Source organism: Dipodomys spectabilis, unplaced genomic scaffold, assembly GCF_019054845.1.
Source record: "Dipodomys spectabilis isolate Male_0828 unplaced genomic scaffold, ASM1905484v1 ptg000073l, whole genome shotgun sequence".
Taxonomy (NCBI): domain Eukaryota; kingdom Metazoa; phylum Chordata; class Mammalia; order Rodentia; family Heteromyidae; genus Dipodomys; species Dipodomys spectabilis.
In genome coordinates, this window is record NW_024870750.1 from 5,737,328 (window position 1) to 5,749,386 (window position 12,059).

General features: G+C 45.3%; 1 protein-coding gene across 1 annotated transcript; it reads right to left on the reverse strand.

The window, feature by feature from the left end:
* Positions 1 to 1,204: 1,204 nt before the first annotated feature.
* Tmem30b (transmembrane protein 30B) lies at positions 1,205 to 3,888 on the reverse strand. Its single transcript, XM_042682542.1, has one exon. The coding sequence runs from the start codon at positions 3,800 to 3,802 to the stop codon at positions 2,744 to 2,746; it is 1,059 nt and encodes a 352-aa protein (XP_042538476.1). The 5' UTR covers positions 3,803 to 3,888; the 3' UTR covers positions 1,205 to 2,743.
* Between the last annotated feature and the right edge of the window lie 8,171 nt (positions 3,889 to 12,059).

Below are 12,059 nucleotides of genomic sequence, written 5' to 3' on the forward strand. Positions count from 1 at the left end.
CAGCTCTTCAGCTCAAGGCAATCGCTCTACCACTTGAGCCACAGCATCACTTCTGGTTTTCTGAGTGGTTTATTGGAGATAAAAGTCTCACAGAGGTTCCTGCCTGGGCTGGCTTTGAACCACAATCCTCAGATCTCAGCCTCCTGAATAGCTACGATTACAGGCATGAGCCACTGGCGCCCAGCTTTCATTAATATAATTTTTTCTAGGTCTTTCCATTTCCCAATGAGTGGGACAATGTCATCTAAGTATATTTTAGATATGAGGCCCTTGTCTGAGGTATCGCTAGCTTTAATAATTTTTAGCATTCAAAATTTCAAAATATGAGCTACATTTTTCAAATGCAAACAATACTTTGAAAAAAATTTAATTCATAAATATATTGACTTAAGTTCATAATGTTACAGGAAGTTAACAATGAGAGACTTGACTCTCTTTAAGTATTATTGTAAAAGATGGTTTTCTGGCTGCTATTCCTGTGAGGGGAATGGTTGGTACTGTCTGTGCCTTTAAGATCATAGTTCAAGAGAAGTAAACACAGTAAGAAAGGTAAGGCAAATATAACCTTTATTCTCTTTTACGAACCCAGAAAATAGCATCTGGAAGTACATTCATTCATTTAATCAGATAATCTCATTAGAATAGCCTTGTTTAGCATTTTATAATAATAGACTGCTATTCTATAACTGCTAGCATAACACATAGGTGCTTTCAACTATATGGTGAAAATAATAGGGCTGGGCTAGTGAGCTGCCTGATCAAACATTCATCACAAATATGATCAAAGTACATGCAATGATCAGATTTTCATAGTGGTAGACCATAATACTTAATTGAACAATAAAATTTATCATGTTCAGGAGTTGGGAAGCCTACACATTGAAATGACTAAAGTTATTTCGTATATGTGGAAATGAAACACTTTTTTTAATTGAGATTAGGTCATTACATAAATTTCACATATTCCACAGTATTGTGGAATAGTGATACTTAATTAAGTTCACAAACACATTTTAACCTTCACAAGGCAAATTGTCATTATCATGATCTATAAAGTCTGTGAATTCTATGAGCTTTGACAATACAATTATTTCTTCCATATCAGGTGATAGTTACATTTCTTTCCTTTTGCTTAGTGTAAGCTGTTCCCTCTTTCCCTCTCATTCCTCCCCTCCTATAGCTGTCTTTGAGTTGCTTAGTTCATTGAAACAGACTCTTAAATTATTATTCATGCAGGAGATCCAAGACAGGCATCAATGAGTTGCATGCTGTCCAATCATCAGTATTTATCAAAGAACTAGAGGAAGGTATCACGAAATCAATGTAAACTGTTCAATACTTGACTACTAAAAAAAAAAAAAAGACATAGTTCAAGACCTTGTACTGCCTTAAGAAATGAGAAAGTAGGAAGAGCAGCAACTAGCAAGCAGCTAGTTGTAACAGTAATAATTAGCAGGAGAATTCTGGCAAACATCAAATAAGTGCTCTCAAAACAACTGACAGGAGAATATCACTAAGGATTTTATGTTTACATTCTTTTAAATTATTGTAACATAAAGAATATTTTAAAAATATATTCCATTGCTTCTTAGGATAACTTTATATTGATTCTCATCTATCAGTAAAATCAACGGAATGATTTTAACATTATCCGAAATAATCCTAAAATTCTAGTTCACAGATGACTATATTCCTCAGCATACATGCAAACTAGAAACAAATGTTTGATCTGATAACATAAATTAATTCTCTTAGATTTCAGACACCAAAGAGAATCGAGGGAGGTGAGGAGACACAGGTGGCTTTAGGTTAACAACTTTCCCTCCAAGTTCACACACAGCTTCTGTATTCTGAGGTTAAAACATACCCTCTTAGCTATGCAAACTGGCCTAGCATTTTCAGATTTTTACATAGTATCTGGCAAAGTTTGCCCAAACATAGAATGAGTGGACGGGAATCCAGCACTGCAAATCCTAGCATAGTCATTCATTCCACAGACAGAGCTCGCTATGTTTAAGGCAGAGTGCTAGACAGAACCTGAACTCTGTGATGATCCCTGCTCCTGGAAACAAACCACTCCTGAAACTTTGAACTCAGGCGACTGCTTAGGCTCAGCCTGTGTCAAGGTGAAGATCCCCAACTTCTAGGGGAGAATTTCCAGATAAGTTTGTTAGACTGCTTACGCTCACTCAAGCTTTACTGGATCAACCCCTGTAGGGCTGGTACCTCCTAATCTAGCCCACTTCCCCGCCTCTGCCAATTACCTGCAGGCCTTTCTCACCCTCTCCCCCCACCAAAACAACAACAAAAAGAAGAAGAAGAAGAAAAAAAAAAACTTCATGCTGTCTAGCAAAAGCACTGGATCAGAACAAGAGGACAAATTCTGGCTCCCTGCTCTCGAATGATCCATTTCACATCACTAGGTCTCTCTGTTCCTCCCTCTGGTAGGTGTTGACTAAGAATCCCTTCCTTCCTTTTGGCTCTGGAATGCTACAGACCTTGAGGCCCTGACTGGTCAACTCAGACGTGAAGCGGGAAGAGAACGTGCAAGCCCATTCCGCTCAAGTTCAAACGCCCCGTCAGGACAGTAGACAGGCAGAAAACGGGCAATTCTGTTCTCTGAGCCCCTGGTCCGTAGCAGGAGTCGAAGTCATGTGAGCTTGAAACTGAACAAGGGGGGAGAGGGAGGCGCCCAACGCAGCTGTTGGGTAAGGGGCGGGAAGGGGGCCTCGGATAGCGGGCCTCATTCGTCGTCGTCGTCGTCGTTCTGATCCTGGTAGCGGATGTAGACGACCAGCATGACAAAGCCCACGAGGATGCAGAGCGAGCCGACCACCAGGTAGGCGATCCCCAGGAACGGATTCTTGCCCCCCATCCACGAGATGTTGCTGAAGATGATGAGCTTGTGGCCGTCGAAGGCGCGGACCGGGTAGTTGTAGGAGATGTTGACGCGGTAGGCGCCCCGGGGCAGCCCGGCGGTGTAGTCGCCCTGGCGGATGCGCGCGTACAGCTTGCGGAAGGTGGGCAGCGCGGCGGTGCGCATCCACACCACGAAGTCCTGATTGATGAAGCCGGTGTTGTTGGGGTCGGGGCTGAGCTCGTAGACCGGCCGGTGCCAATTGGGCGGGGGCGCCGTGCCGCGGAAAGCCAGCGCCAGGCTGCCGTTGACCAGCGGCGGGTTACGGAACTTGACGTGGTAATCGGTCCACCAGGCGATGGCGGTGCGATCCAGCTGCACCTCCTCGTAGGGCCCGCCGGGCCGGCGCTGGTGCCAGAGCGAGAAGGTGTCGTTGAAGAGGCTGTTGGCGATGGCGCCGCAGGGCGCGATGGGCAGGCCCGCGGCGCTGAACTGGTACGGGGCGCACTCGTTGGCCGGGTGGCGCAGCGCGCTCTGCAGCCCGCTGAGCTGCGCGTCGTCGCGGGACACCCCGTAGCGCCGGTTGTTCTGGTAGAAGTTGGACAGCTCGTAGTACAGGTACACGGGGCCCGGGAAGAGCTCGGGCAGCGAGAAGTACCAGGCGCACGAACACTTGGGCGGCGGCGCGCGGCCCTCCCCGAGGGCGGCGCACACCGAGCAGTTGCCGGTGCCCGGGTTGCCCGTGTAGTCGTACTCGAGCTCCTTGATGCCGTTGGAGGAGTAGTAGAGACCCAGGCCCAGGCCGATGAACGCCAGGCCGGCGCAGAAGAAGAGCGGCAGCGTGATGCCGGCCGACAGCAGCGGCTGCCAGGCCGGGAGGCGCTGCTGGGTGAAGGCGGTGTTGTCGGGCTGGTGCGCGCCCCGCGCCGCGGCGCTCCAGGTCATGGTGGCCACGCGGGACGCGCCGCGCCCACCCACCCACCCGAGATCGCCCGGGGGGGGACCGGCCGAGGAGCGGCCCCTTTCGCTGCCCAGGGTCAACCCGAGGGCTACGCTCGAGGCCGACTTCCAGCTAGCTCAGGTGCGTGTTTTTTTCCCCCTCTGGCTCCGCCCCCTTCCCCAGGCGCAGGTGAGTCTCGGGTTCCTGGATCTCGGAACCGTCCCGGGAAGCGGCAGTTCCGCCACGGCCTGGGGATCAGAGTTAACTCCGCCCCCTGCGGGGGAAACTCGGAACCCCGCCCCACCCCTTCAGAGGTGAACCGGCCCGGGCGGAGGGCAGGGGGCGGGGGAGGATGGGGCTCCTGCCTCGTCTGGTTGCTCAGGTTCACCTTTTTCCTTTCCGTGCTCAGTCCCGGCGCCAGCTCCTCCTTCCCCGGGGTGAGTGACGCGGCCTCGCGCTGCCTCTGAGTTGCTCCAACCTGCATCAGGTTAACTCCTTTCTCTTCCGGCTTTCAAGGTAACTTGGGGCGTCCCTAGGCCAGTTTTCCCTAAACCCTAGGCGCTTCAGACCCCTGAGAGAGTTGCGCCGTGGTGCTGGAGGCTGGAAGGATTCGGCCTGTCAATCATTATTTAGAGGAAGGGGCGAGTCTGGATTCTGTGGCCTTTGTAGGTTCATTTATATACGGCCACTCGGCTTTCAGACGCAAATTGCAGTGACCTGGGAATTACATTATGGTAAATCTGTTTCGAATTCTTCGTTCAACTCCTGCATTCATAGTCTAGCTGCTTTTTTTTTTTTTTTAAGTGATATTCTGGCCTGATGCTCCAGTCTGGCTGTAAACTGTAAAACTAAGAAAGGTGAAGAGTTCTCTAACTTAGGGTAACTCTTTAAACAAGAGCATTAAGCCCAGTGGCCATGGCTCATGCCTGTGATCCTAGCTAGCTACTCAGGAGGCTGAGATCCGAAGATCGCGGTTCACATCAGCCTGGTCAGACAAACCTGACGCCTATCTCCAATTAACCAGCAAAAAGCCAGGAGTGGAGCTGTGGATCAAGTGGTAGAGCACCCAGGTACAGGGCCCAGGCCTTGAATTCAAGCAGAGAAAAAGAGAGAGAGAGAGAATATCAAAGGTTGCATCTTTTCTAGTTGATGGAAAAACCACCCAGGAGAAAAATGTGCTGGACTAGTTGATCACTATGTGATTTTTTTTTCTTTTCAGATTACTTGCCTGAGTGGAATAAGGTCTGATTCAAGATACCAGGGGACTAGTTTGCTATCCACAGACAAGAGCATTGGGCATGTTTGACCTAAGGAAATAAAGAGAAGAATTTATAAGAACTCAAAACAAACTCCAAGGGTTGCCTGAGATTTGGGTTTTGGTTAGCCCATCCTAGGACTTGAACTCAGGGCCTGGGTGTTGTCCCTGAGCTTTTCTGCTCAAAGCTAGCACTCCAAAGCTTGAGCTACAGCTCCACTTCTGGCTCTCATGGTGGTTAATTAGAGATAAGAGTCTTACAAACTGTCCTGCCTGGGCTGGCTTCAAACCACCATCTTCAGATCTCAGCTTTCTGAATAGCTATGATTACAGGCAGAAGCCACAGTGCCTGGCATTAGATTTTTTTTTTTAATTGTTGGTTTTTTTTTTTTAATCTAGATTGGTACAAACACTGGAGAGAGTTTGTGGTCATTTCATATTGTGTAAAATCCTAGGTATTTCAGCTTGCCTTCTCCAGTTCATAAAATATTTCTCTATTACACTTCCACACTTGCATAACATTGCATTGTATTTAGGAAATCATTCATAGTTTGTTGAAACTTGGGAAGTTAAAATGATTGTTAAACAACAGGATTGGTTTTTAAACAGCCCTTTGCTGAGCAACAGAGACAATTAGATTGAGAATTCCTATTAAGTACTTCTAGTCTGACTGGGGACATAGTACTCAAGAATTAGCAACAATCAAAACAGCCAATAACCAGCATATTAATCAAGCACCAAGTGGTACTTTATAAACAGGAAAATTAAAATTTAATATTATTTTAATTATACTTTGTTTTTGTTTGTCAGTTTGTTTTGTAAGTTGTGAGGCTTGAACTAAGAGCCTGAGTGCTGTCCCTGAGCTCTTTTGCTCAAGGCTAAGTGCTTTGCCACTTGAGCCACACCTCCATTTCCAGTTTTTTGGGGTCCAGTCATGGGGCCTGAACTCTGGGCCTGGGCGCTGTCCCTCAGCTCTTCAGCTCAAGGCTAGCACTCTACCACTTGAGCCATAGCACCACTTCCGGCTTTTTTTTTCCTTCTGCTTATGTGGTGCTGAGGAATCAAACCCAGGGCCTCATGCATGCAAGGCAAGCGCTCTACCACTGAGCCATCTTCCCAGCCCCCATTTCTTGTTTTTAAGTGGCTATTTGGAGATAAGAGTCTCTTGAACTTTCCTGCCCGGGCTGGCTTTGAACTGCGATCCTCAGATCTCAGCCTCTTGAGTACCTAGGATTACAGGCATGAGCCACTGTGCCTGGCTTGCTTTTTGGTCTTGCCAAAATCAATGAAAGCTTCATTGGTTGGTGAATACTGAGGGAGACCCAAGTGACTTGAATTCTCTTCTTAGACCCCAAGAGAGAAAATCCTACAGGGACCCACAGTGGAATTTACTCTTACTATACTTTCTACCTCCACCCCCAGAAGATTAACAGCTTGATAAAGTTGATAATAAGTCTACCACTGCTTGGCCACCACACCTCTAAAAGTACAAGCCCTCCTGTCAGCTCTGAATGTTTCTGCTTTTTCTCCTCTCCCTGAATGAATTGATAAGACATTCATTTACTACATTAGTTAAAAGTAAAAAAAGATAATATTTCAAGACGAAGAATGGCCAACAGGATAAAAATAGCTAAGGGTTCAAGCAAGAGGAGCCGTGGGCTCTAATGTCAGGGTGGACTCATCAGTACCTGTACTCAGGTGTGGGAGGCAGCGGAAACAGAGACAGCTGAGCCAGGTAGGACAGCTCCTTAGAAGTATGCAAGGGCTGCAGTTAGAATGGCTATAATCAAGAACTCTAATAACAACAGATGCTGGAGGGGATGTGGACAGAAGGGAACCTTACTGCATTGTTGGTGGGAGTGTAAACTTGCTCAACCACTTTGGAAAGTAGTATAGAGGTTCCTCAAAATACTCCACATAGAGCTCCCCTATGACCCAGCAATCCCACTTTTGGGCATTTACCCAAATGATCACAAACAAGACCATACTAAAGCTATCAGCACAACTATGTTTATCAAGCATTATTTACCATAGCTAAGATATGGACCCAAGCCAGATGCCCCTCAGTAGATGAATAGATCAAGAAAATGAGATATATATATAGATATATCTATATATATAAAATGAAATTCTATGCCTCCATCAGAACGAATGACATTGCCCCATTTGTTAGGAAATGGAAAGACTTGGAAAAATTTATTTTTTTTAAGTTCTTTTTTTTTTTTTTGTTGGTCGTGGGGCTTGAACTCTGGGCCTGGGTGCTGTCCCTCAGCTCTTCAGCTCAAGGCGGGCGCTCTACCACTTGAGCTACAGCGCCACTTCCGGTTTTCTGGTGGTTTATTGGAGATAGGAGTCTCACAGTCTCTCCTGCCCGGGCTGGCTTTGAACCGCGATCCTCAGAGCTCAGCCTCCTGAGTAGCTAGGATTACAGGCGTGAGCCACCAGCGCCTGGCTTGGAAAAATTTATTAAGTGAAATAAGCCAGGCCCAAAGAAACATAGGTCCCATGGTTTCCCTTATTTGCAATAACTAGTGTATGTCTGAGTCAAGCAGAAAAGGTCAGATAAGTTGATGCTGGCGAAATGAATCCCAAGATAAGGATTCAAATGTTTTTTTTTTCTTGCAGTTGTTTCTAACATATTTATAAGATGACTTCTTTGTTGCTTTGTATGTCCCCCTCCCCTCCAGTATAACCCCTGTTTTCACTGTATTTGATGTTGAAATAATTTGTGAAAGGGAAGGGATACAGGTGCACCCATTGCAACAATGAGATGTACAAGATGTTATGTCGAAAAATGAACTTTACAACTTTGGCGGAGGGTGGGGGGGGGGGGAGTGAGGAAGAGATGGGAAGGGGAAAGAAAGGAGGAGGTAACAATGCTTGATAAGAAAATATACTTATTACTTTGCCCATGTAATTGTAATCCCTCTGTATGGTATTTTCACAATTAAAAAAAAAAGTGTGCAAGGGCTGGAAATGTGGCTTTGTGGCACAGTGCTTACCTAGCATACATGAGGCCCTGGGTTCGATTCCTTGGTAACACATAAACTAAATAAAAATTAGAAGGAAAAAATAACCACTACACAGAGAAAAGAAATATGTGACAAAGGGAGGAGAAAGCAAGGGGTCACGATCTAGAAGATTCTACATTGGGCTGGGAATGTGGCTCAGTGGTAGAGTGCTTGCCTAGCATGCATGAAGCCCTGGGTTTGATTCCTCAGTACCACATAAACAGAAAAAGCCAGAAGTAGTGCTGTGGCTTAAGTGGTAAAGTGCCCTTGACCAAAAGATGTTCAGGGACAGTGCATTGGCCCTGAGTTCAAGCCCCAGGACTGGCAAAAAATAAAAATAAAAAAAGATTCTACTTTGTAGGAAATGCCTCTGTGTAGATGGCAGAAACATGGGTATTCTGAGGGCAAAGGAGTATGCAGATGAGGTTTAAGAAAAGGCCGGGTTGGGAGGGGGCAGGGAGGTTTGGGGGAAGACTGGTGCTGGTGACTCATTGCTGCAATCCTAGCTACTCAGGAGGGTAAGATCTGAGGATCATGGGTCAAAGCCAATCCATGCAGGAAAGTTTATGAGACTCTTATCTCCAGTTAACCACCACAAAACCAGAAGTGGAGCTGTGGGTCAAAGTGGTAGAGTGCCAGCTCCTGAGCTGGTCCTGAGTTCAAGCCCCATTACTGATAAAACGAGAGGGGGGGGAAGGAGAGAGGAAGAGAGAGAGAAAAGGAGGACCAGCTCATGGGCAGCAAAGGCAGGAGAAGGCTGGAGGAACTGAGTCCAGAGAGCAAGTGTGGTGTTACCTCTGCCCTGAATCTGGAGGGTAGGGACTAAGCATGGATGCAGCAAGCATGGGACTCCACTGAAGGAGACATGTTCTCATTTCATGTCCTCTTTCTGGAGACAAGTGTGGTAGCATATATCAGTTATGACAGCAATTGGGAAGCTAAGGCAGAAGAATCTTGAGTTTCAGCCCAGCCTGGGCTTCTCTAGATTTCTTTGTGGCCAGGCATGGTGGCATACCTCTATAGGCCCAACTGCTCAAGAGGCTGAAGTAGGAAGATTACTTGAACTCTCAAGTTTAAGGCCAGCCAGAACTATATGTGAAGACCTTGACAACAACAAACAAAGAACAAAGAAAAGGGGGCTGGGAAGGTGGCTCAGTGGTAGAGCCCTTGCTTTGCATGCCTGAGGCCCTGGGTTTGATTCCTCAGCACCACATAAGCTAGAAAAAAGCTGGAAGTGGTCCTGTGGCTCCAGTGGTAGAGCGCTAGCCTTGAGCTGAAGAGCTGAAGGACAGCACCCAGGCCCAGAGTTCAGGCCCCATGACTGGCAATATAAATAAATAAATAAATAACAAAGAAAGGAGCTTTTCTTCTTTTTTTTTAAATTGCCATGCTTTCCATTTTAAAGGGATTTCATCATGTCATTTCCTACACAACACACACATACCGTACTTTGATTATACTTCCTTCCCTCCCCCTTTTACTTTCATGACCTTGTTCTTTAAATTTTGTTTGGTCTCATTTTGCTCTGTTTTCCCCTGGCTTCCACAAATGAGAGAAAACATGTGACATTTGTCTTGGTGGGCCTGGCTTATTTCATTTAACATGAAGCTCTCCAGCTCTCTCCATGTTCTAGCAAACCACAGAAATTCTTCTTTTAAAAGAACGTCCCCTGTGCAATAAAAGGCAAGCATACCACGTGGGGAAGGGGAGATGTTATGTCTAGGCTGAAGGAAAGATTGAGAGGATGAGGACGAGGCTAAGGGACCCACCAGGGATACACAAAAGGATTCTGGGAAACTGTCAGAGGAATCATGCAGTGCAGACTGAGAGAAGAAGGCAAGGGATGGAAGCCCAGCGTGTGGGAGGGGATGTGGTAGAGAACATGTGAATGAAAAGGTTACAGTTCACAGTATGATGGTCCTTGTGGCTATGCATCTGAAGTGAGGAAACGAGATATTTTTAAGATGAATGGAAAAGAAAAGAAAATCAAGGTTCAGCTGAGAATAAAACAGAACAGTCGGGCAGTCCTTGTGATGTTCCTGGGCCAGTTATAGTCAAGATGCATGCCAAGATGCATGAATCTCCAGATTCCACATCTTGGCTATTCAACCAACTTTGGATGGAAAACTTTAAAAAAAATAATATGTTTGCAGTGTACATGTACAAACTTTTTATTCAGTTCATTATTTCCTAAAAATATAGAGCAACCATTTATATAGGATTTACCTTGCATTAGGTATTATAAGAAGTCTAGGGGCTGGGAATGTGGCTTTGCCTTGCATGCCTGAGGCCCTGGGTTCGATTCCTCAGCACCACATAAGCAAAAAGAAAAAAGCCAGAAGTGGCGCTGTGGCTCAAGTGGTAGAGCACTAGCCTTGAGCTGAAGAGCTGAGGGACAGCGCCCAGGCCCAGAGTTCAGGCCCCACGACTGGACCCCCCCCCCCAAAAAAAAAGTCTAGAGATGATTTGAAATATACAGGATATGTAAGCCATGTGCAAACAATGCACCAACGTTAGGTAAAGGATTTGAACAGCTGCAAATTTAAATATCTCCTGAAGTTTCTGAAGCCAATCTCCCCAAAATATCAAGGGACCACTGAGTATGTCCTGTTTCTTCTACAAGCTGATAAGCTCTGGGACTTACATTGTGCATCCCTCAGAGTTCATTGTATGACAAAGTCTCTGACCTCACCCCTTTCATTCTACTACTATACATGCTACCATGATGTGTTAAAGGATGCTTGGATAATGTAAAGTCTTGTCAATACCAATAAAGAATCAAGCTTATTGCAAACTGTAGTTTATCGCATTTATATTACTAAGAGAGCCCCCAGAGAAAGAGGCATTTAGTCTGAAGACTTCTAAAAGTACTCCACTTTTCCATTTTATCACATGGGTTTTAGCCATATAAATATTTAATTTTTAATTGATTGTAATTATGATAAAAAGTTTCTACTTGTCAATACTCTACTTGTCAGATTACCTGCTTTTGAAATGAGATGAAGAATAAAGTATTTCCTGTGTTCCTATGTGTTTTTCATAATTCTTTTAGAGGTGCTAGGGATCAAACTCAGGGCCTACCATTGCGTTAAACCAATAATTTTTCAGTAGTTCTATGATACATGGAACTATTTATAATGTGTGTGTGTGTGTGTGTGTGTGTGTGTGTGCGCGCGCACGCGCAAGCCAGTACTAGGGTTTGAACTCCAGGCCTCAAGCTCTTGCTTTTTCTCATGTTTGTTTTTATTTTCCCCTCAAGGCAGGTGCTCTATCATGTAAGTAATGCCTCCAGTTGTAGTTTTGCTGATTAATTGGAAATAAGAGACTATTGGATTTCTCTGCCCAGGCTGGATCCACACTGTAATCCTGAGATCTGTGTCTCTGAGTAGCGAGGACTACAGCTGTGAGCCACTGGTTCATCTTTAACTACTCTCCTGTAGTTGGACTGGTATATTGTTTCAGCTTTATCCAGGGAAATGATAGAGAATATCTTTTCATTTATAATTTTGCATTTAAGAATCCTAGCAAACTGCTAGGGTAGCTGTGCAGTGGTGTCCCTTGCCTATAATCCTGGCTACTGAAGACACTGAGCTAGAAATTCAAAACCTACACCAACAAATCCCAAAGACTCTTATCTCCAATTAACCAGTGAAAACAATGGAACTAGAAGCAGAGCTCAAATGGTAGACTGATAGCTATGAGCACAAAAGCTGAGCCAGAGCACAAGGCTCTGAGTTAAAGCCCTAGTACCCTACCCTATCCTTCACTCTCTCTTTCTTACACACACACACACACACACACACACACACACTAGAGTTTTTCAAATAGCCACAACATATATGCTTTGCCACTATTACCAAAATTTTTCCATAAAACCAAATGCAGTGCAAGGAATACATTTAGTCTAAACTAATAAATTATCAGATACTAGAAGAATTTTATTGGATCAGGGAAAGAATCATGGCCTAGCATCTCAGAAATCCAAATTTTATTCTA